The sequence below is a fragment of the Aedes aegypti genome, chromosome 2 (assembly GCF_002204515.2).
Source record: "Aedes aegypti strain LVP_AGWG chromosome 2, AaegL5.0 Primary Assembly, whole genome shotgun sequence".
In the NCBI taxonomy this organism is placed as follows: domain Eukaryota; kingdom Metazoa; phylum Arthropoda; class Insecta; order Diptera; family Culicidae; genus Aedes; species Aedes aegypti.
Window position 1 is genome coordinate 123,588,343 of NC_035108.1, and position 25,698 is coordinate 123,614,040.

The 25,698-nt window shown below is 37.5% G+C and overlaps 1 protein-coding gene across 7 annotated transcripts in view; it reads left to right on the forward strand.

Moving 5' to 3' along the window:
- The window catches only part of LOC5575117 (peroxidasin), a 519,729-nt gene that overhangs the window by 296,769 nt on the left and 197,262 nt on the right, over positions 1 to 25,698 (forward strand). For all 7 annotated transcript variants that reach the window (XM_021842192.1, XM_021842199.1, XM_021842193.1 and 4 more), the window contains one exon: positions 13,730 to 13,965. In XM_021842192.1, coding sequence (XP_021697884.1) covers positions 13,730 to 13,965 — 236 coding nt within the window. The remainder of the gene's footprint in view (positions 1 to 13,729; positions 13,966 to 25,698) is intronic.

A 25,698-nucleotide genomic window follows, 5' to 3' on the forward strand; every position in this document is an offset into this window, starting at 1 on the left:
AGTTTTCTAAGAAAAACCCGAATAGAACCCGAGCTCGAAAAGATGATAAATTCATCGTTTCTGAAGCATAGGGAAGCTTTCAGGTTGTTACTTTGTGAACAATTCTCACCAAACCCGACCCAAACCCGACTTTTTTCAAGCCCGTACCCGACCCGTACCCGATAATTTTTAAGCCTTCAAACCCGACCCGAACCCGAACCCGAAAAAATAAAAATTTTCAAACCCGAACCCGACCCGAACCCGTCGGGTTCGGGTTCGGGTCGGGTTTCGGGTTTGAAAACCCGAGACCCGACCATCTCTAATAAATAACACATGCTTACCCACTAGGGGGAGAGCACCAATTTTCGACCCATTCATACGATTTTGGCCTACTTTGTATGAAAATCTGAAAATTGGCACAGAATTCTTGTAGGTCGAAAATTAGTGCTTATCCCCTAATACAAACAAGCGAATATTCACCACCTTATACGAACTGGTACGTAATTTTTATATTGTTAGATAACAAAAAAATAATTTTCACTGCTTACTGTTAGTAAGATATCTGGCAGTGATTGTTGTGAAAATAAAATTCATAAAACTAAAGATTTTGTTATTTTTGAATCTTAAAAATGATTGTTTATATTTTCAAATCAAATCTTAGTTTGGTTTAAGCTTAAATTTTGGTTTGGTTTTTCGAAATCACTTCATACAACATAGTTTATAGCAAAAGTAAATACAATTTTGGTTGAAGTGAACTAACATATCAATTAAGATTTGTTGTGATCCGTCTGACCCAGAAGATCAAGCGGGTCGAAGAGTGGTGTCTCGAAAGACTCCGGCGGAAGATGAATGTGGTAGTTAAGCTGATCTGAGGCTAGCTCCCAGTCAAGTCCTAATGACTTGATGCACTGGTTGCGATCAGGATCAAATGATGTTTGCAGAGCATCTTGCAATAAAGCTTCCTCGCCGGATTGGCTTGGTGTTGTAACCAGTTGGTTCCAATTCTGAGATTGTCATGTGTGTATGACGTTATGTATGTGAAAATTCACGTTTCTATAATAAACTAGCGGTCCCAGCAAACTTCGTCTTGCCATCAAGTAGGCTGTTGTATACGCTATGGATCGTCCCATACAAAATGACAGTTTCGTCCACTTTCGTTTTTCCGGCTTTCCCGGTGAATATTCTGGGATTTTTATACGCACAAACACGTCGGACCCTTGACGAACAAAACGTAGAAATGATCATTCAAATCAGTTAACCCGTCCGTAAGCCATTTCGTGACATACAAACACCATTCCATTTTTATTTATATAGAAGATAGATTTCAGTAGGCTACATTATGGACCTATGCACGGGTTCATTCTTTGACGTTTGAGCGGAGCCGTGTTATTTATGTGACCATGGCAACGAGTGAATTTGGCACCGCTCAAACGTCAAATTAGTGTACTCGTGCATTGCTCCATGGACCGATGCATGAGTTCACTAATTTGACGTTTGAGCGGTGCCGAATTCACTCGTTGCTATGGTCACGTAAATAACACGGCACCGCTCAAACGTCAAATATTGAACTCGTGCATCGGTCCATAACACCGCTAGCGCATGACGGGTCACCATAGTAGCATGTCCGAAAGAACTTGAAACAATTGAGAACCAGAGCTACAGGTCCAAAGCCCTGATAAAGGTGGATGGTTGTGATGGCTATGACCGTGGTCATCATGTAAAGAACAAGCGGACGATGCTGTATCGTGTCAGCATCGAGGAGGCAGCCCCTCTAGCACGATGTAGGTAGCGCAACCCTGGTTAGGTGGCCTATCGAAGACTCTTCACCAACCAAGAAAGGCAAAAGTAGAGCAAACGGATTGATTTTACGGCAACAGACCCGGCAACGAATAAAGGACAACGATTGGAAAGTTGGATCTTGGAACGTGAGAACTTTGAATGAACCCGCGCGTGTTGGGCTCCTGGCTCGTGAACTGCGGAATGTCGGCGTGAACGTGGCAGCTATCCAGGAAATACGCTGACCGAGAACCGGAGAACGCGAATTCCATCGCCAACACTTCATTCAAGTACCACATCTACTACAGCGGTGGCGACAGCAGAACATGGGGTTGCCTTCATAGTGATTGGGAAGCAGATGAAGCGAATTATTCGGTGGAAACCGGTAAGCGACCGAATCTGTGTGTTGAGAATGAAGGGCAAGTTCTTCAACTACAGCCTGATCAGCATATATGCGCCAACGAACGATAAGCCCGATGACATGAAGGATGAGTTCTATGAGAGCCTGGATAAGGCCTACGGAGAGTGCCCAAAACAAGACGTCAAGATAGTCATCGGCGACGCAAATGCGCAGATCGGGAAAGAAGATTTCTTCCGACCCGTCATTGGAACGGAAAGCCTTCATTCCGTTACCAATGATAATGGCCTGCGGCTAGTAACCTTCGCTGCTGCTAGAGGGATGGCAATCAGCAGTACATACTTCGCGCGAAAGAATATCCGCAAACACACCTGGCGACACCCGAGTGGCGATGCCTGCTCCCAAATAGACCACGTGCTGGTTGATGGGCGACATTTCTCAGATGTCATTGATGTCACGACCTTCCGAGGCCCTAATATCGACTTGGATCATTATCTCGTTGTAGCTAAAATTCGGGCGCGGTTATCCAGCGTCACGAGTTCCGCAACACACAGAACGCTACGCTTCAATATACAACGCTTGTCGACTGATGGGGTAGCTGCGCAGTACCGTCAGCAACTAGACGAGAAGTTGGGAAGAGTCAACGTTGCTGGAGACGTCGACAGCCTGTGGGACCCTATCCACGAAGCTGTGACAACAACGGCGCGGGAAGTGATCGGCACTGGTCAACGACGAAGACGGAACGACTGGTTCGATGAAGAGTGCCAGAGGGTGACAGACATGAAGAATGCCGCCAGAAGCCGTATGCTTGTGGCCGGTACCCGACAGAACAGAGAGCGGTACAGGGCAGCGAGAGCCGAAGAAAAGCGAATCCACCGCAGAAAGAAAAGGCAGCACGAAGAAAGTGTGGTAGCTGACGCACAAGAAAGCATGAACCGGAATGATATGCGGAGATTTTATGCAACGGTCAATGGTGCGCGGCACAATACCGTACCAGTGCCCGCCATGTGCAATGACCGAGAAGGGAATTTGCTGACCGATAAAACGGCGGTGGCTGCCAGGTGGAAGGAGCACTTTCAGCAATTGTTGAACGGTGAGAATGGAAATGTAGCGAGGAACAGGATGAACATAGATGATGACGATCAAGCTGTGGACCCACCGACCATAGGAGAGGTTAAAAAGGCTATCAGCGAGCTGAAGAACTGTAAGGCTGCTGGGAAGGACGAGATCCCGGTCGAGCTTCTCAAGCACGGAAGCGAGCAGCTTTACCAGTCGATCCACCGAGTACTTATGAAGGTATGGGAGGACGAAGAATTGCCCACCGGCTGGTTGTATGGCCTCATCCGCCCTATCTACAAGAAAGGGCCCAGACTGGAGTGTGCCAATTACAGAGGAATTACCCTGCTGAATTCGGCGTACAAAATTCTGTCGCGCATAACAGACTGAGGCCGCTCGAGGAGTCCTTCGTCGGCGAATACCAAGCTGGTTTTCGTGAGGGCCGTTCGACAACGGACCAGATGTTTAGCTTGCGAATGATCCTAGACAAATTCCGGGAGTATAACTTGCAGACTCACCATCTGTTTATTGATTTCAAGGCGGCGTACGACTCAGTGAAAAGAAATGAGCTTTGGCAGATAATGTCTGAAAATGGTTTTCCGGCGAAACTAATTAGGCTGATACGTGCTACGCTGGATGGTTCGAAATCAAGTGTTCGGATCGCAGACGAGGTGTCAACCTCGTTCGTGACATTAGACGGATTAAAGCAGGGAGACGCACTTTCGAATTTACTGTTCAACATTGCACTTGAGGGTGCTATTAGGAGATCTGGCGTGCAGAGAAATGGCACTATTATCACAAGGTCGCACATGGTCCTTGGCTTTGCGGACGATATAGACCTGATTGGAATCGATCGCAGATCAGTGGAAGAGGCCTTCGTGCCTCTGAAGAGGGAGACAGCGAGGATAGGCCTGACCATCAATTCTACCAAGACGAAGTACATGGTTGCAGGTAGAGATAGTGTCAGGTATGGTGGTGTAAGTGCTGAGGTAGTGTTTGATGGGGATGTGTTTGAAGTTGTTGAAGATTTTGTTTACCTTGGAACACTTGTGACATGTGACAACGACGGGGAAGACCACGAATACGCTGGCTGTACGCAGTGGAAGAGGACCTGGCGACCCTAAACGTTCGGGGCAACTGGAGAAGTTTCGCCCAAGACCGACGAAGATGGAGCTCTACAATACGCCCGGCAATGGCGTGATGCTACGCTGTAGCCATCAAGGTAGGTAGCATCGGTCCATAGCGAGAGTCTGAACCGCTGCAAAGGAATCAACTGCCGTTACTGAAGGGAATACTCAGATCCACAAAAATGGTGCTAGCGCGAAAGTCGTTAAAGCATAGAAAGATAAAATTGCTGGGCGCTGCCATCTCATAGAATAGAAGATTGGGCAGAAGATATTCAGGCGTCCGAGTGTACCTACAGACTGGTTAGCTTGGTGCAGATTAGTAATAATCCCCCCCCTCTTGATAAGCGATTGGACAAGGGAACTACCTCCGTTTATGACCTGTGGAAGACGCCTGTCCGCCGAAAAATTACCAGCTACGCCCGCTGGATGCAGCAATCCGCCGTTTCAGCAACCCCAAGCAGCCTCGCTGTGAGTTTCTGGCCACACGGCAGTGCAGGAGCAGCCGTGTGGGCCAACACGATGAAGAAGAAGAAACGGTGACTGCAGCAGTGAGTACAGCATTCTTCATCTCGCTTACACGCCACACAAATGTTCAAACCCACACCCACACGCCACACAAGGGACAATAAAAAGCTTAATAATATGAAATTTACATAGTTTTCATACTTTGTACGCGAAGCCCCTCCGATTACCCAGTAACATGTCGACCCTGGGACACAGTTCTGTGGTCTCATGTTACTGAGCTAGTTTTCCGGGAGTGGTTGGAAGCCGCTGTAACTCTGCAGGGGTTACCAAGGGAGTTCCGGGGGAGTTATAGTGTCTTACTGTTTTCGTCACACTGATTCGTCATCTCATGCTGAGATTGATCCGACGTAATCCCGTACTTTTATTCACAACCTCGCACTTTTAACTGCACTTATGATGTGCGCAATGCGCTACATATGCTCAAACGTTAATTCGGCCTAACAGCATTCGGCGTAACGGCATTCGGCCTATCAACCTGTTCTCGTTTCAAACGAGCTGGTTTCTGCAAACGGACTTCCAGAAGTTTCCATGCTATCGGATAGTTGTTCGCTCTTATCGGTATTATTTGAATCAACTTCAGAGCGTAACGGGCCAGCGAGGGACGAAGATGGTAAAAATTCTGGATATTGGACAATTCGAAGTGTGTACTAGTGAAACAAATAGGTCATAGATATTTAACCAGTTGTCCAGCTTTCAATTGAATACTGGCAGCTTGACATCTGACAGCCGCACATGAGACAAAGAACTCAGGAATTGCGAACTTGAATTAGAAGAATTGAGCGAGATTTATTCATTAAAAGAAGGAATCCTTTAACGCGGTAACACACTGTCTCTAATTCGGTCTTTTTTTAACTGCTCGTCAGTTGGATCTTCAATCGCTTCCAATCCGCATTGAACTTGCATGTAGTCATTCCACAGTGAAATTAGGTTTTCAAGCCGAACCGGAACTTCAGGACCATCTGGCTCTTCATCAATGCTCTTCACGTACACGTTGATGAGATTGAATGACGAGAGGAGACTCTTCTGTCTCGTCTTCAATTCTTTGAGTCGACGTTCACCCAACAGGTTCTATAGTGAGCCGGGTCTGAAAATAGAAGACCCCGTAGCTCACACGGGACAAAATTAAGAAATTTCGAATGCTAATTACCTTGATTAGGCAATTAAAATGCCTTGTTTTATCAATCGCACCAGCACCATCTTTGCTGAGAAAATGCGTTTTTGTGTTCCCAGCTGCATTCATGAATATTTCAACAATTTCATTCGAATAATCTGTGTATTTGCTAAAAATTAATATTCAAAAGTTGACTGGGGTAGACTTTTTATATACAGCCGGCTCTCCACATCTCGATGTTCTACATCTCGATATCTCTCCTTATGTCGATAAGTTTGTCGATCCCCTCATTCTGCATACATTTTCACTCTCAAAATCTCGATATCCTTCTTATCTCGATATCTCCCTATCTCGATGTGATTTTCATTCCTGATTTTCTTTCCATATGTCGATATGCACATTATCAAAGGTTACTAGACTAGATTTCAGGGGTTCAAAGAAATTTGCGAAGACGAAATGACGTCTGTTTGTTTATTATTTTCCTGGTAACGAATTGATATTCAATCTAGTATTAATCAAAAATTTGTTCTACATGGATCAATCCAACTTTGACTTATTTTGACTCAATTCGGCTCTTCCGTTGTACCGTACACCCCCGTTAATTTGAACGGTACCTCATGCAAACCATCGGGATTCATTTTTAATTTGAAAATCTAGTCACCCTAGAAACGTGTTTCTGGTTACCTCTCACTGTTTTGTTTTGATTGTGCATTTCGTTCCACAGCGTTCCATTCCACTTTACTCCGTTCCATGAGCTAAATGACGTTTGAAACATTTTTAATCTGAACGATGTGCAAATTAGCGGGGTACAAATTAAAAAGCGTTGAGATTAAATGTGGTCAAACCAACGGGGGTACTCGGTATAATCCAAATTTGGGTTAACTGACATATACCTTTCATTAGGTAGTTTTCGTTAGACAACAGCGAAATAAACAACTCAGTGCATAAAAATCTATCCATCGTTATCTTTCGAGGTACTCACTACGGAGACTTCAAAAGCTAACAACTAAAATTTAGGTAAAATCGAATGAACTCAAACTTGGCTTATTCCATTGAACTTCAACGCTGTGTCGGTTCGTCCTTCGATATCAAGATGTGGAGAGTGGACTGTAATTTATTACTTTTGTCATCTGCAAACGCATACGTCGTGTTATCCCTCCAACCAGTGAGTTTGATGAACGATTATATGAATGATTTGATGGTCACTGTCATAGTAACCTGGTTTATACGATAAACTATCCGAATAAACACTCTGCAAACCGGGTGTTTCTTCAAATGAGTTGGTGTATGTGCTCATGTCAATCCGTTTTCTCTCGCAGATAAAAATATTTAAATTCCAATGTAGCGTAAACAGCAGAGTATAGTAAAAGTAAATCAAATTCATCTATTGTTACAGCATTACGTTTATTTTTCAACTAAAGATGCTTGGATGTTACATGATCGTATAAGTTTAAAGAGCATTCCATTGAAAAATAAGCGATTTTTCGTTGACATTTCAGTTTATTTTGATGCTCCGAATATGTGCATGAAAATAAACTGAAATTTAAAATATATTTTTATCTGTGCTTGTAATTCAAATATTTCAGAAAATATGAGCGCTGTTCTCATGTCCAACCAGTGTATTGTTTGGTAAAGAATGCATATGAATGAAAAAAATAATTTTGGTAATATTAAGTCTTGCGTCGACTATGTGAATATGGGCAGAGCAGTACAGATGAGGAATCCAGTAGAGTGACGGGATTTTCGGATCATAATGATGAAATTTGATGAAGATGAATCGGAGAGCCGGTTCACGCTATGTCTAAACTAGCAGATTATGCAAATCAAATGTACTTCGGATTTTTCCCGCTAGATATCAGTATTTGGTCTATAATTTCATAATCAGAAGGTTACAAAATATTCTATCGGTGAATTTTTTTTCCATAAATTATTTTTTGGCTGGAATTTGTAGGAAAACGTGATTTTCATTCATTTTCATGGTCTTTATATGAAAAAATAGCTAAAAAGCGCGGCTCTGACGTTGACCCTCACAGTGACTATGGTGGTCCTGAGATAGACGAAGTTCGACAACCAAAAAAAAGCGGTCAGTAGATTTGGTGTCATAACTATCGTCGTAGAGTATATTTTCGAGTGAATAATCCAATAGCCTCGTACTTCTCCAGTTTCTTGCACAAAGCCATTTTTTTTTAGACGGGTAGAATTATAACACAATGTTGTGCAAATGGTTTTTGTTCAAGAACTAAATAGTTTTTCCTAAAACTCCTAATAAAAGCCAATGTTAAACATTATTTTTCGCATAAAAAAATCCTTATTTTAATGAACAAATTGTATGTTGGTATCCTTTACTAGGCTACTAAAGGTAGAGCTTTTAAAATCAATAATTTGCCATTATTCTCTGACTCTAGGCCACTCTTGTGATTTATCTATCAAATTTGCTGATACACCATCCTTTCACTTTCAGCAAAAAGAAAAGTAAAAGATCGTATTCAAAATTATGAAGGCTTAGGTTGTTTTTCATATAAATACTAAATTGGTACTTCCGAAAGAACGTACTTTGAATCTAGAAATTCTACTTATATTAGTTCCTTAAAGTTAAAACACTTTTCATTAAAAAAATGGTTCTAAACATTGTGCTTTATTCGTGTGAAATTTGATTATTATTGTAGCATTTTTATTATCACAGCACTGTAAAATATTAGTTGAACAATGCACAGAAAGCCGATTACAATTTCATTAATAAATTAATATTGATTAAAATGAACAGTCTTCATACTACTCGGAATTCGTAAAATTAAGTATACTACTTGAAATCCCCGCAAATTTATGAAGCCATTCTGAAAAATGTCTACAGTCAATCATGAAGATGCTTGAAAAAAAAAATGGTGATAAAATCTAAGAAGGTCTTATGAAAGGAGCCCATGTAGATATTCTTGAAAAAAAAATCATGGATAATACTGAGAAGTATTCCTTGTAGGAATAGATGATTTTTTTAGGGATACTCTCATGAATCCCTGGAATTAATGAAAGATTTACTGGAGAAATTCTACAAGGAAAATAAAAAAAATCGTAATATCCTGGTGAAACTCTTGGAGAAATCCTTTCAGTAATGATCGATCCACTTAGGAAATGCAAGAAGAATTTAGAAATATAAATCTCTTCAACATTCGCATGATGAACTACTGAAGAATTTGTTGGACAGTTCCTGGATAAATTGCAGTTGAAATCCCATTAATACTCTTGCAAGCATTACGGAAAGTATTACTTAAGAAGCCTCGAGATGAATCCTAAGAGCGTATCTTAGATTTATAGGCATTTTTAATTGGAATGCTGAATAAATTTTAGGAAGAATAACATAAAACAGGAATAGGCCTCAATTCAATAATCTTTGAAGAAATTTTATAGTGGTTCTTGGGAAAGTCTTGTAGAAATATCCTAAGAAATTTTAAAAGGAACCCATTGAAGATTTTCTTGATGGTTTTGAAAGAATCCTTCCTTTTTTTTTTTGAAACATTTTTGGAGTAAGTACAGAAAGAATCACTGACGCCCGAAGGGATCTCTGGAAAAAAAAAATGCCACATGAATCCCGCTCTAGTGTTGCTGATGGAACTATCCTTGTAGGTATACCATGGTGATTCTCAAGATAAATTAATTGAGTTACGCTCCCCCATTCAGTTATGTTTGGAGAAATTACATGTAGGATTCTTTTAAGAATCTCCGGAAGTACTATCGATGAAATTTTGTAGTTATTTTTGGAAGAATCCAAAAAGCTATTCTTAAAGCAACCCCTTTATGAATTTCTGTAACGATCCCTGCAGGAATGCTTAAATCCATGTTTAAACATTTTCTAGAGCATTTTTTTTTATCTATATCAAAATACATTGGTTTGGAATCGACAATAAAAGTTGTCAATTTTATAAGGTTAACGACAGATTAAAGTAAATTTACATCCAAGAATGTTAAATCTAGGTAGATGTTAGTTTTTGTTAAATAAAAATAAAATAAAATAAAAATGCCAAAAACCAGCGGCGCGGGAAGTGGGTAGGACAGGTAGGACATGTACTACGCACAAAAAAACCTGGGTAGGACAGCCAAAGGATTGTCCTACCCAAGATTCAACAAAAATCAAAACAAGATTAGCAGAAAGCTTAGACAAAATTAAATCGTTTGTCATCTGTTCAATATTATACATACAAAGTCGATCAACATCGTTCTTATTCTGATGAAGAATGAAAGACACGATAAGGTTTTTCATGGTTCCTCTTGCCTAGTGAAGCGAGACATGGTTTGTACTTGATCCCCAAAAAAATCTGGCTCGTGTGAAGAAAGATTGGGATTATTAATAGTGAAAATCTTGGAAAATTTACTGTAAGGATTGTTACAAGAATCTTTTTTAGTCGTCAGAAAATCTAATGGAGTAATCCTCAATGGTATTTGTGATACTAACTGGTGGTACTAACGATTTCTGAACGTAAGATCACTCTTGATATAATCTATAAAACAATTGCTGAACCTCTTGACCTCAATTTTTTTTCGATTCGAAAAAGTATCACTAAATGTACATACATGTCGAAAGCATGCTGATACTTGTCAGCTATATGAATGCAAAACCAACTGATTTTCAAAAATTGAAACCCTGAGATGAATGAGCAGCAATCATGACGCATATTCATTTAAATGAAGGCATACTTCGCCTCAATGCAAGTCTCTAAGTAGTTCCTACTTTAATGGAAGGTATCTAAAGTCTCTGTTTAAACCGAAATGGTCTCTAAAGTTTTTTTTCCTTATTGTTGGTTCAACAGGCTCTTCAAGAATTTCGTCTCAGACTCCCCGGGGAAGAGCTTCAGAAATTATAATGGTGATTTTATTAGGAAAACTTTCAGGGTTTCTGAGAGGGAACTCTCCTGAAATTCTTCTACAGGAAACATTTTATTTTTATTTTTTTTTCATAACTATCCTAGAACTTACTTCAGAGATTTTTTCACTAATCCTTCAACGGAATTCTCCAGTTGTTACTGTAGGAGATCTTCCAAAGATTTCCACAGAATTTCTTTCAAGGAATTCCACAAAGGTTTATCTAAGAGTTTTTGAAAAAAAAAAATAGCTTTAAGGATTTTTCAAGAAACCCCGTAAGAATTCTTCCACCTGTTCATGTGGATTTCTTCAAAAATTTATCCACGTTTTCTCCCAGAAATCCAGGAATTGCTTGAGGGGTTCTCAGAAAAAAAAAATTCTAGAAATTTCTCCAGATATTACTGCTGCAGATTTCCCAAATATTTGTTAAAATGTTTCTCAAAACATTCCCATACAATCTTCAAAAGTCTATTTAAATTTTTACACCAGGCAACACTACAGCAATTTTCCCAATAATTTCGCCAATCATTCCTGAACAAAATTCTTTCGAGATTCTGTTCAATGTTTTTCGAGAAATCTCTTTACAAAATTCTGTGAAATATCATTCAGAGATATGTATGATTGGTTATTATTTTCGATTATCCTAGCAAAATTTTCTAAAACTTCATCAAAAGTCCAGGAGTTCTTTCAGAGGTCCTTGTTCATAAAGGGTGACTTTAAAACATACATGGGTTTTATCAGATGTTACTTCAGGATTTTCTTGGGTCATAAATACCTCACGGATTTATTTTTCAGAAAAATTTTCTTGGCCTTTCCTTTGAGACATTCCTGGAAGATGCACAAAAAAACTTTCAAGAGCTTAGTTTAGAAAATCTCATAGATGTTTAGGAATCCATAGGGTTAACATTTTTCTTAGCTTCACTGTGCTCAAAATATTTGCCAAGCTTTGTCCTACCCATGGTATCGAACGTGGACGCGCCTCTGCCAAAAACTAAATATTGCAGGGTTGTGGTGAAGTTGAAGGAATCATTTTTGGAAGCAAAATTTATGGTATTGGAACATATGCATCTATTCAGCGTCCAACATTGTTTCTTTATTTTTTGTGAATGTGTGTCTTCTTAACAATCGGATATTGTTTATCTAAAACCAATTGAATTTTTGAAAGATTTTTCCATAACTGGACCTCTGTGCAGCGGTGTCCCTTGCGGCTCTTTGCCGTCAGAACGGATCACGCCGAAGCGGAATGGCGAAAAATTAACAAACTAATATAATGAAAATTTATTTCAGTGTTCTAGTTTGGAGCGCTTGAAAGATGAGGTCCGCATGCTGCAGATATTATGAAGAGGAAGAAACTTAGAGGAACCAGACTTACGGCTGCTTCTGCGGTGGAAATATCGCAAGATTTTTTCCCACATTCGCTGTATCGCTTTCTTCCACTTTGGTTTTTAGTGGATCCTCTCCTCGGCTTGCGTTCTTCTCAGTACGCTAGTAGAAGTGAGGTAATTATTTTGTCAAAGGAACAAGTTTGCTTCCACCGGTGTTCTGTTGAGTGTTCTTGGATATTGCTTCTGAGATATTGGTTATTAGGTTAAAATTGGTTCATAATGTATTTGTCGTCATAAAAATAGAACTTACCTACCTGGTAAATTTATCTACATGCAATTAAAAACAACAACACACACATTTGATTTAGACAAATTAAACAAGTTTAGCATAAAATCCCATTGTTCCACTGCACTTATCGTTAGCTTCGGTTCTGAAAGCTCTGATGATCCAGCCGGCTTTCAAAGTCGACCAAGTGCGACGGCGGTAACCTGCAAAGGAAAACTATAAAAAGTAGACAGTATAAGTGTGCACGAAGAATAACAATTTGCTTCAGTTCCAGTACTGTTCCAATTCAAGAAACTTCTCCAAGTAATTGGATGAAGAGCTTTTACTTCTCTCATGGTACTCTGAAATGGGTATAAAACGAATTTTCCCCGAGTAAAATTATCAAGGAAGTGTAGGAATTCCAACATTTATTGTTTCGTCATAAACTACGCATGTCTTTTTCTTCTTTCTGTCGTTACGTTCCAACTGGGACAGATCCTGCTTCCCAGCTTTGTGTGATATTTGTTCTGTTTTTAAACATCATCATTTTAATTCTCTGTAGACCTTTATGATACCACAATATCCATAGCAACCAATACTTCGGTTAAAAGGACATGTTTTGGCTCAATTAGCTCACTTTTTAAGTGATTAATCTAACTTCAGTTTACATGAAGTTTGTTTAAGTTGCTTACAGAGAATAGTATTTAATATATACAGTATTAATCAATACATTTGTGACTTTTTCGATTTTCCATACAAAATTATTAACTTTAGAGGGTTGAGCCATTTATGGACAGTTCTTCAGAAATAACTCTGAATGTCAACATATATTGATGAGTGATTTTTCTAATCACGAGTTCAAAAGCAGTAACGGTTTGACTAAAATGAGTTTTTTGACGATTTTTAATAATTGATATAACTAATAATAATGAAAGAATAGCTTCATGATATCTTCAGCAAAGTTGTAGATTTTGACGAGATGAACAAGTCAAGACAGCAAACTATCAAAATCAGAATCGACAAAACTTTTGCTTTATTTAAATCGTTTTTTATTTCAGTTATTTTAGCGACTTGTTCGAATTATGCATAAAAATGCTTCATTCATAATCCTTGAGACAGAAATGTATCAAGCTTAACATCCAGAAAATTAATTGCTTCGTCCAACATTATTACAACCGGCAAATCACCGGAGATTGAACTTAATGTAAATAGTTTTCACACAATTATTTCTTCTTCCTTCCCAAATAGAGCCAAACCGGTGACAAAAATTGCATCACGACGGAGAAATCTTAAACTCAATCCAACAATATCTACCATTCACTCCATTTCCTTCTCCCCCTCTTTTCGCATTTCCAGAATGCTGTACGGTAACCAAATTAAGCGGATTCCCGAGGGTGCTTTCGGAGCGTTGCCATCGTTGAAGCGCTTCAGACTCGACGACAACCCGCTGGAATGTGACTGTTCGCTGCTGTGGTTCCGGAAGTGGATTCAAGGACTCGGTCGCAGCGCACAGGCCACCGGGGAATGTGCCGTTCCTGAGACGCTCGCCCGCAGAAACGTTGCCGACTTGATGGACAGCGATTTCCACTGCAGTGAGTATTGCGTTGATTGTGCATTAGGATGGTCCATGATGAGCAAACTACAAAAAAAAAAAAAAAAAAAAATAGGCTAAACCTGATAGCCCTACTTATTTTTCCTTTTCTAGAAACGCTTCTATGATTAATTTGGCCTTAACCGGCTCTTATCACCTTTGTAGCCAACTGGTTACTCATGCTGATTTTGATTCTCATCATGATCTATTACATTTCAAATATCCCATAAAGCGATTCTCAATCAAATCTGCTCAACTTTTAATTATTTTCGAGCCGACTGGAATATATATGAAACATATACCGACTCTAATCTTGTTGTTAACATTTCTTTACAAACAAAACTTGATATTGACAATGCTCTTGAAACTTTAACAAATTCCATTGTTGAAGCCAGGAGCATTGCAATTCCAAAATTTGTATCCGTGATTATAGACGATGATCTTAAACTCTTGATCCGTCTTAAAAACGTGAGGAGAAGGCAATTTCAACGCATTCGCGATCCTGCTATGAAAATTATATGGCAGGATTTGCAGAAAGAAATTAAGAAACGTTTTGCACAATTAAGAAACAAAAAATTTTTAAATAACATTTCTCAATTGAACTCTGGCTCTAAGCCCTCTTGGAAATTATCTAAAAATTTGAAAAAATCTCAGAAGCCAATACCGGCATTGAAACAGGAAAACAAATTATTACTAACTAATTGCGAAAAAGCTTAAAAACTTCCTATGCAGTTTGAAAGCGCACACAATTTTAATTTAGGACTTACTAGTCCAATCGAAAATCAAGTTACTCAGGACTTCGAAAATATGCTCAATCAAAAGAACGTTTTCAAAAATGCCTGGGAGACTGATTTGTAAGAAGTGAGAACTATTATTAAAAAATTCAAAAATATGAAAGCTCCTGGTGATGATGGAATTTTCTACATCCTCATCAAGAAACTTCAAGAAAGTAGCTTATCATTTTTAGCTTGAGCTTGATTGGCCGCCCGTGGATGCCAGATCAGCTGCACTTACACAAGGAACCAACTGAATGACTGCTTGGGACTAACAGGCATCCTCAGTGTATTAGTGTTGGTGATCTTTCATTTTTAGCGACAGTGGTGCCTGCTAAGTCAGAATGCAGACCAATGTGGGGAAGGGGAGGAATTGATGATGCATTATACTGGCTCCCACGTAGACCGTATATACCACTGCATCTGAGCCAGTTCATGCGGGAGTGTATGGATTGGGGGAAAGGCATGGCAGAGAGGTTTTGCTTTTTGTGGTTAGCAGACAGCCTATGTATCAGGTGTAAGGAAAGGCATGCGCGTGGAAGAATGGAAGCGTTAGGGAAACGCTTTCTTGTCCGTCTCTGGTTCTACTGTTTGCTATGAACGAATAGTTTGAGTATGATAGATTTAGAATGGAAGATAGAAGCAAGTGAGAGATATACAACTACAAAGTACGAGGAAAGGGACGAGCCTGGGATTGAACCCATGACCTTCTGCTTATGAAGCAGAAGCGGTAGCCAACAGACCACCAACCCCGTCCCAGAAAGTAGCTTATCATTTTTATTTGATATATTCAACAAATGTTTTCAATTAGCATATTTTCCTGACAAATGGAAACATGCTAAGGGCGTTCCAATTTTAAAACCAGACAAAAATCCTGCAGAATCTTCTAGCTATCAGTAATCAGTTTGCTTTCCTCCATCAAAAACTTTTTAAAAAGGTCATTTTGAACACAATGATGGCCCACATTAATGAAAATTCAATTTTTGAAAATGAACAGTTTGGATTCCGCCATGGACATTCGACCACTCATCAACTTTTACGTGTAACAAATTTGATCCGTTCCAACAAATCTGAAGGCTATTCTACTGGTCTTGCTCTTCTAGACACAGAAAAAGCATTCGACAGTGTTTAGCATGAAGGTTTGATCGTAAAATAAAAAAAAAAAAATCTCCAATTTTCATTGGCGTAGGAACACCATAATGCAGCATATTCACTGCCTTCTGATTTTTCATGTTTTAGGATACCCTACTCGAGGTGTCAGGTAATAATGATTTCCCTAATGAGAATTCACTAAAGAGACTCTATAATGTTCGAAAAAATAATTGGAAAAATAGACAAAATTACTAGAGGAATTTCTCTATAAAACAATACATAGCGGGAGTTCTTGTCGAAAAATAAGGCTGAACTTTCAAGGAGTTTCGGCATGGCCAAGTTTTCTTCAGATGAATGGCAGAAATTTAACCTGGTTTCCAATCCAAACAAATCCATGAAAAAAAAAACCTTTGGTTGATTTTGATTCAATTGTTCAGGTATTTTCACATGAATAAATTTACTGAATAATTTGACTAATTTTCTACAGATTTCAACAACATTTTTCAGAAAACTTTTCAATATTCTTTATAGAATTTTAGTGTAGTCGAATTCCTCAAGGAATATTGAAGGGTAGTTTTAGAACTTTTTCAAATTTCTTGGAAAATAGTCAAGTAATGTTGTCGGGCTTATTCAAAGCTCCATTCCTTTCATGTCTTCCTTTTATTGGTAAATTGATTCCGGAGATTGTTCCCGGATTTACCTAAAGAAAATCTTTCAACAGTTCAGTATTCCCTCGCATTTCCTCCGAAAAATCATTCATTCTGTCAAAACTAATACTGAGACATTTTGCTGAAAGTTCTACTAGAGATTCTTCTGTGAATTTCTCTAAATATTTTTCCCAAAAAATTTATTACAAATTTTTCCACAAATTAACTTAATTAACTTCAAAAGTCCTTAAAAAGTGTGTCCAAAATACATCACAAATTGCGTAAAAAAATCTTCTATGATAATAAATCTTCGAGCTGTTTAGTGGAATACCTATAAGTAGATGAAAAAACCGAATTTAGTACTTTACCATTTAATTCCACTAGAGTTTGTATCCTTTGACAGATACGCGTATTTCGACCTCAACTGTAAGACCGTCTTCAGTGTCGTGTACTAGACACAAGTCGAGTCTAGTACACGACACTGAAGACGGCCTTACAGTTGAGGTCGAAATACGCGTATCTGTCAAAGGATACAAACTCTAGTGGAATTAAATGGTAAAGTACTAAATTCGGTTTTTTCATCTACTTAAATCTTCTATGTTTTTTTTTTCTAAAAATTTTGCTTCAAATCCACGGATTATTCCAGAAATGGAAAGAAAATTATTTTTGAAATTTCTCTTGCCTTCGAATCTACAGAGGAAATTTGTTGAAAACGCCTATGAAAAAAAAAAAGATTTATTAAGATATTCATAAAGAAATTTTTATTGGTTTTCCTTGAAACACTTCTCTACAAATTATTTCACCAATTGTTCGTTGTTCAGACAGACTGGAATAGATGATATTTTAGCCTTCTAAAGATAAGTAGAGGACTGTATAAATTTTGATACAGATGTGTTAGGAAATTCATAAGCTTCAACATTACAGCAAACAAGGCTAATATTCCAAGGACAAGGGTTATTCCAAATGCTTGAAGTACGTTTTCCAGAAATCATTCAGAAATACTTGCTCCAGTCTATCTAAACACCAATTGGTCGGTGTTAGAATTGTTAGAATCCATATTCTTGGTTTGTATTTTTGTGCGATACGAGGGCAGAATTTCTAGAGGCTTTCTGGTAGAATTCTAGAAAACCAGAGGTCAAGGAAGGATATATTTCGAGAATAATTTTTAAGGAAGATTATCTTTCATTGCACCGACGCTTCGTACAAAAATCTTTTCATACTTCAAAATGAAACATTTTGAAGAATCTCAAAAAGGTAAAATAGAAGAGGTTAAAAAATTCAGAATTCTTATGCGTACCCGACCAGACGGAAGAAACAAGATTATAACAGAATGTGTTCCCCTGATATGATTTTTTTATATCACTATTTGTTATAAAATATGTACCGTTAGTAGTTAAAATAACAAAAATTCTAATAAAATTTGCACCTAATTAAACTAAAATATAACAAACCCTGTTACAATTATATCAAAATTATTACAGAATGTGTTGCAACGATGTAACAAAATAACAAAATTATTGCAAACTAAGTTACTGTTTATGACATCGGATGTTATTTGCAACAAACTTATAAATGCATTGTCAAAAATATAACAAATGTTGTTATAAATGTGTAACTAAAAATATAACAAGTTGAGAACATAGCCATCTTGATAACAAAATTTTATCAACTTCTGTTATTTTTAACTGCTGCTGATAGGAATGTGTTATATTTTTGTTATGTGGTTCTGGTCGGGTATGGTTCTTGGTTTCTGAAAGTCCATAAGGAATTACTCAACAATTTTTTAAGTAATGCAAAAGTTTCCCCCAAGTTTTAAATTCATTAAAATATTACATTATGAGTTTTACTACACTACATGTTCGATTATGTTCTTAAAAATACCGGCAATATTTTCGCGTTAAACTTCTACACTAGTAAAAAAAATCGATAAAAAAGCTTGTTTGAAATTTCTAAAGGTAGGGAAAATGAATTCTTTCTACATCAATATGTTCACAGTAGTATCATGAAACTTTAAAGTCAATATAAAAAATTATCTAAGATTTTAATTACATACATTCAGTATAAGTTCCATCCGTTTTAACACCAATCGTGTTCTATTAAAAAAAAATCCGAAGGAAAAAGAAACAAAAATGTCTGTGGTAAATCCTTCAAGGACCTTTTAAGCTTTTCTCAGAGGTACACTTGTGTTCAGAATAATAGTAGTGAAAGCCGATTTTCATACAAAATGCTCAACTTTGGCATGCTGTAACTTTGTTTCCATATGAGCAATCGGCATGAAATTTTGGCAGTGAACTACAAATATGCTCAATTTTATTATCACAAAATTTGAAAATTTTCACACTACCGGCTAAAAATTTAAGCACCAGGTGAAATCGCTCAAAATAATAGTAGTTTTTCTTTTGTAAATTTTTGTTCAGCAACAATTTTGTAAAAAATTGTATTGTTTATACATTTGAAGCTTGGGTGGAAATGGTTGAAACAATGAGTAAAGAAAAATTTAAAAACTCAAAATACAGCAGATATTGAAATTATTAAAACTACTATGATTTTGAGCGATTTCACCTGGTGCTTAAATTTTTAGGCGGTAGTGTGAAAATTTTCAAATTTTGTGATAATGAAATTGAGCATATTTGTAGTTCACTGACAAAATTTCATGCCGATTGCTCATATGGAAACAAAGTAAAAGCATGCCAAAGTTGAGCATTTTGTATGAAAATCGGCTTTCACTACTATTATTCTGAACACAACTGTACATTGTCAACAAGTTTCAGAAACTCTACGTTTTAATTCTTGAATCTACGACAGGAATTTAGTATTTTTCCGAATTATATTAAAGCTGCAATTCTTCTAAAAATTACCAACAAAGTTCCTTCGAACATTATCTGCGGAAAACTTAATTGAGAAATCGCGAATAACATTTTCCCAATTGAACACTTCTTGCTTGCTAATGATGTTTTTGTGGAATATTACGAGGAAGCCCTAGAGCAACACCTGGAAGAATCTTCTTTTTTGCAGAAAGTCTGAATAATTATTTTGTTTCGATTTTTTTGCTTCAGCTGTTGGTGATCTCTCTGGAGAATTCGTGAAATGAATCCTTGCTTGGTGATCTTGAAGACATTTTTGGCGAGACTCTTTGAATTTTTAGTACCATTATTAGAGAAACGCTCAATAATTTCTGAACATTCTAAACAAATTATTTCTAAACAACTGGAGGATACTTTAAACTAACAATTGCAATTTATATTTGATAATTACGTACAGGGCCTTCCAGGAGAAATGATCAAAAGAATTTCTAAAGCATTCTCTGGTGGAATTCTTGGAGAATTTTTAAACAATTCGATTTTTCGAGAAATTTTATAGTGCGATCAAAAAGTCTGGGAATGATTTTCTGTGAGAATCCCAGGACGAACTCAGTGAAATGGAGTTCTCGAAGAAATCACTGAAAAATACGAAAATAGTTCATGAAGAAATTCCCGTACTAGTTCTAAAAGGAATCTCTTCAAACCACATGGTTGATTACCAGAAAAATTGTTGGACATTCCTTGTGAGCAAAAAAAAGCAAGAATTCTTGAATAATTTTTTACTGGATTACAAAAAGAATGAATCTTTTCCGTTGCGAAAATATAAATTAACAAATATCATTGATGCGCCGCGAAATGAGACAAAATAACAAATAAATAAATTCAATACAAATCTGTTAAAACTACGAAATTTGTGAAAATCTTGTTATTGCGACTGACATAACTTCTATAAAACTAATATTTGCCAGCCCCCCCCTAGGCCCCCTCCAGCAAAAAATCCTAGCTACGCCAATGCCAATTTTCCTACATACATTGTTAGAATAATTCAAAGTTATCTGTCAAATCGTACACTTCAGGTTAAATAAAAAAAAACTTCAGATCTGAAAGACTTCCTGTAAGAGCTGGTGTTTCTCAAGGCAGCATTTTGGGACCAATATTATACAATATTTACACATCTGACTTACCTGATTTACTTCAGGGATGTCAAAAATCCTTGTTTGTGGACGACACCGGCCTCTCCGCCAAAGGACGAAGTCTGCGTGTCATCTGTAGTCGATTACAAAAAAGTTTGGGATATTTTTTCATACTTGCGAAAATGGAAGATTTCTCCTAATGCTTCCAAAACTCAACTAATAATATTCCCACATAAACCAAAAGCTCTTTTTTTGAAACCTTCAAGTAGACATGTTGTCAAGATGAGAGGGGTTCCAATAAATTGGTCAGATGAAGTTAAGTTTCTGGGGCTCATGCTAGATAAGAATTTAACTTTCAAAAATCACATTGGGGGAATTCAAGTCAAATGTAATAAACATGTAAAATGTCTCTTTCCCCTTATTCATAGAAAATCAAAACTTTGTCTTAAGAACAAGCTTTTGATATTCAAACAAATTTTCAGGCCTGCCATGATTGCTGTACCAATATGGACCAGCTGTTGGACCACCAGGAAGAAAGCTATGCAGAGGATTCAAAATATATTTTTTAAAATGATTCTGAAGCTTCCTCCCTGGTATAGTACCAATGAGTTACAAATAATATCCAATGACACATTGGAACAGATGTCGAAAGAGATTATTTATCATTTTCGACAGAAAACTTTGCAATCTTCTATTGCCACGATTAATGCGGTATATATTTAGGTTAAGTTAATTGAAAGCTTTGGCGGGTGAAATCAACTTAGCTGTAAAATTCTGAACTGCTACTGCAAATGAAATATAATATGTATGTCAAAATATAGGTACATGGAAGATAAAGCGCTAAAAAATGACACAATCAAATGTATACGTTAATAAGAACTACAGCTGTGGCCAAGAAATTGACCCCATTATCCGAACCATTAAGATACAGAGATTTAGATTCCCTCAAGTTCACATCAGTTCCTGACGATCTACAGTCGGCTTTAATTGCATTCACATAAACCGGAAACAAAGATCCACTTTCGAGACGACTATGTGTCCTCTCGGATTTGTCATCGTTTATTGCACATTCATGCCCCCCACTCACACAGTGGACCGGCCAGAAGCCAGTCCATTTAATGAAATTCTTATCAAATTGCGTTCCCGAGCCGACGACGGCCGAATCTCTTCGCACACGCAATGTAGGTTAAGGGTATGCGATATTCCGAATGATTCCGTTAAATACCGCTGAAATTAAGTTCCACGGAATACCGTGGAAGGATAACACTCCCTTAGTGAAGGAAGCTCCAATAGTTGAGGTAGTGTGTTTTGACATATTTCGCACTAATAAATGACTATGTAATATTTTTCTATGATGTACGGTGCGAAAATGAAACAAGCAATCGAATAGTATCCATGAAATTTAATCACAAATCTATTTAAAACAATGAATTTGCTAAATTTTCCATTCTGCGCTAGCCGCCGAGTTCTACCGCAGCTGTCTAAGTTCTACCGCAGGCTTGAAATTCATTGTATCATTGAACGAAACCAACCAATCAAAATATGCTTGTAGAGTCCAAAGCATTGAAAAACAACAGCCATTAAGGCTAAGTAGCCCGTCATTCGTTTTGGCAACAATGATGACTTTTCAGCTTACATTTCAAAGTAATAAAACTCAGTATGGATAGTTTAAAAAAAGTATCACTATACATTCTAACATGCATAAAGTATGCTGATACTTTTTCAGCTGTGTCAGTGCAAAACCAACTGATTTTATTTGATTCGAATTCGTTAGATGAATTAACAACAATCATCAACGACGCGTACAAATTTCAATGACGGCGCACTTCGCCTTAACATGGTTTCCAAGGTATCATCGCAGCCGATCGATGATGGTTTGTGAAAATCAGTAATGTGGCAGCTGCGGTAGCTTTCTGTTCAACCATAGAACGGGAAGTTTTCTCTAAATTCGTAATACCTATATTAAATGGTGCATCATCACTTATAATGGAGGGTCCCATAAGAAGTCAATCGATTGCGCCGCTAAAGGCACCATGCTAAAAATACCTCCACTATAAAGGAACAGTGTTCCTATTACCGGGTACCCCCGTTGGTTTGACCACTTTTGATCTGAACACTTTTTAATTTGTACCTCGCTAATTTGCACATCTTTCAGATTAGAAATGGTTCAAACGTCATTTAGCTCATCGAACGGAGTAAAGTGAAAAGGAACACTGTGGAACGGAACACAGAACCAAAACAAAACAGTGGAAGAGGTAACCAGAAACACGTTTCTAGGGTGACTAGATGTTCAAATTAAAAATTAACCCCGATGGTTTGCATGAAGTAACGTTCAAATTAACGGTAATAGTACAAGGATTTTTAGCGATAAATTTAAAAATAATCGTGATTTTTATACATTGCAGACTGATACGTTAAAATCACATATTTCATGTTTTTATCAGCATCACTGAGCTGTTTCCCTTAGGTATACCATTGGTGATACATTTGCCCTAAGAAGAAATTTATCATTTTCGATTTCGTTGAAGAAATGCAATTTTATTGTTGAATGCAGAAGAAACAGAACGGCTTTTGCTAACTGAAAAGAAATCAAATTTAATACATCCACATTTTTTTTACGTTTGGTGTTGCGTATCAAGCAAGAGTCGATTATTCGTAATAAATCTGATATTGTATGATGCTACGAAATGAATTAAGAGATTATAGCACGTATGTGGTAAACACATTAGGAAATATTACACAAATTACTCTTAAGTACACATTTGTTGGCCCTGAAAAGGGCCGATTGAATTGTTGAATTCGAGTAACACGTACACATTTTGACGGCGCCCAGGTTGAAATCCTCCTCGCCCGATGAAGTTTGCGGCGGCGGCTTCTTCGGGATTTTCTTCATCGTGGTGGTCTTTAAAATTGGTGGGAGATCATGGTATTGAACCCTGGTATTTTCACAAGCACAACTTCTATTGTTTGAATTTCATTATTTTGTTTAATAAAAAATAGTTTCTCTTAGTAGTGCTATTTTAAGAACAATAGGTCTACTAAAGGGAGCTTAAATTTTAAGCGAAACTATTTATTTCTATCATATTTTTTAACAAAATCGAGCCGTGCAACGATTTATAGCAAAACATTCGTTAAAAGCCACTAGTGCGACTAAACTGCCGTTATACGCATAATTGTCCCATGTGTCAATATTAACAACTGAGTAAAGAACGTTTAAAGACTGCACAGCGAAACATAAATAACATTTTTGCGTGTAACAATAATCAAATTATGCGTCTCTAGTTGTTTTGGGGTTGTTGAATCTAACGCCGTTTTCAGAAATGTTCCAACACGTCATAATTTTATGCTACAGGTCATCAAATTTGTATAAACTACTGGTTTCATTGATGTTTGCAGGAAATTTAAACTACGATATATCAAACTTTTTAGTGAGCTAATCCATAAAGCATGCAAAACAGGACTTTATCACTTTTTCAAGGTATAATTGGTTTAAAATTGCACGATTAAATTTAGACTTAATCAACTTTTTCCACGTGCCTGCAGTTTCCATACAAAATTCTTCGTTTCTCTTATATGGCAAAATATAACACGTTACCCAATCATCAAAAAATAACTTCTGAGCATCGAAAGTATTAAGAACATTGTTGAAAAATATTGCGTTACATATGAAGTTGGAATTCTGTGACAAATTAAGCGCATAACAGTTCCACTGATAGTAGCGAGTAATTATGTGCTGAGCATACTGCTGTACCGTCTTGATTCGAAGTGTCCGGAATCGGATGTTTTGAATCCCGGACACCGGCCTTAAATCAGTCGAAAATTCTTTGATCGACAGCTTTAATGAATGTAGCATGTAAAAGACATCATCATTATCTTTAAACCATCGTGAAAAAGATCAGTGTCCGGCTTTCTAATCGTCCGAAAATTCGATGCGGCATGGTAGATAACCGTTCTTACGTATTGTACCAAATGTAGAGGATGTATATTCTCAAAACTATGTTGAGGCACTTAATGAACGCTCAGGTGACATGTGCAAACGAAGCCACATGTGGGGAAGTGAAAAAATACCTTTATACCTATATGATGGAATCGAAAACATTTTTTTCTATGTGTTATGAGTATACTAACTCATACAAGCAAGAGTAAATGAGCAAGTTAGATAGATAAAATTTAGTAAAGGTGATAAATTGCTACGGGCACGAAGCGTGGACGTTGAAAGAGTCAGACCGGAAAGCTCGCAAGATTCGCCAAATATAATGGCCACTTCCCATGGGGAACAAGGTATACAAAACAACAAGGCATGTGATCAGTCATCCAAATACGTTCGAACCATCTTTAGACTTGATTTGCAAATTCATGATGTTTTATATGCAACAAGCCATGTTTGGGACTTGAAATTGATTGTCTAAGTGGGGTTACATCACTACACCCCGTGATAAATTCGAAATTACCGTAATTTTCAAATAGATGTCCGAAAATTACAAAAAAATTGCAATTTACTCTGGAAAATCGATATAAATTTGTTGAAAGATGCCACGTACTTGCCACACGATATACATGGAAGTTGTTATAAGAACACTACGCTGAGTCCTTGACTTGGTATGCTTTTCAATGAGTTTCCGAACAAAGTTATTTTTTGTGTTTTCTAAAACTATACGTAAAACTAAACTGTTTGATGGCAAAAAGTCAAAATAATATAACATAGGACAATAAGGTGCATATTACGGCAGTGCAGTTGACTGTCCACTAAGAGTAGATTGTACCCCGTTTGGCATAAAGCCGTTTGGCATTGGCATAATGGTCATTTGGCATAATGGCCGTTTGGCATAATGATTGACTTAAAATAAATATCGGGATTTTTTAAGCTTTTACCGAGATCAACTCGGTGGTTGCCCATAGCAAAACATTTTGCTAGGTTCTAAACAAGCGTGGTGTTCGTTAAGAGAATTTCCAAGCAAAGAATTTCGAAAATTGATGACATTAGAGAGCATTACTAAACAAAACTTGTGACGGGTCTCTACATCTCAGTACATAGAGTATTTTTGAGCTTGTTGCGAGATACATATTGGAAAACAGTAAGTTGGCAAAGAAAGTTCGCAGTTATTTATCAAGGGAACGCTCATATAATATTTTGCTGCAGATCAAGCTCTGTCCCAGTTTTGACGTAACACTCGATGAAAATTCCTTGATGAAAGAATGGAAATATCAAAAGCTCTAATCCAAAAATCTATCAATGCGACTTAATGCAAAATAGCCTATATACGAGAGCAGATTATTTTTCATTTAAA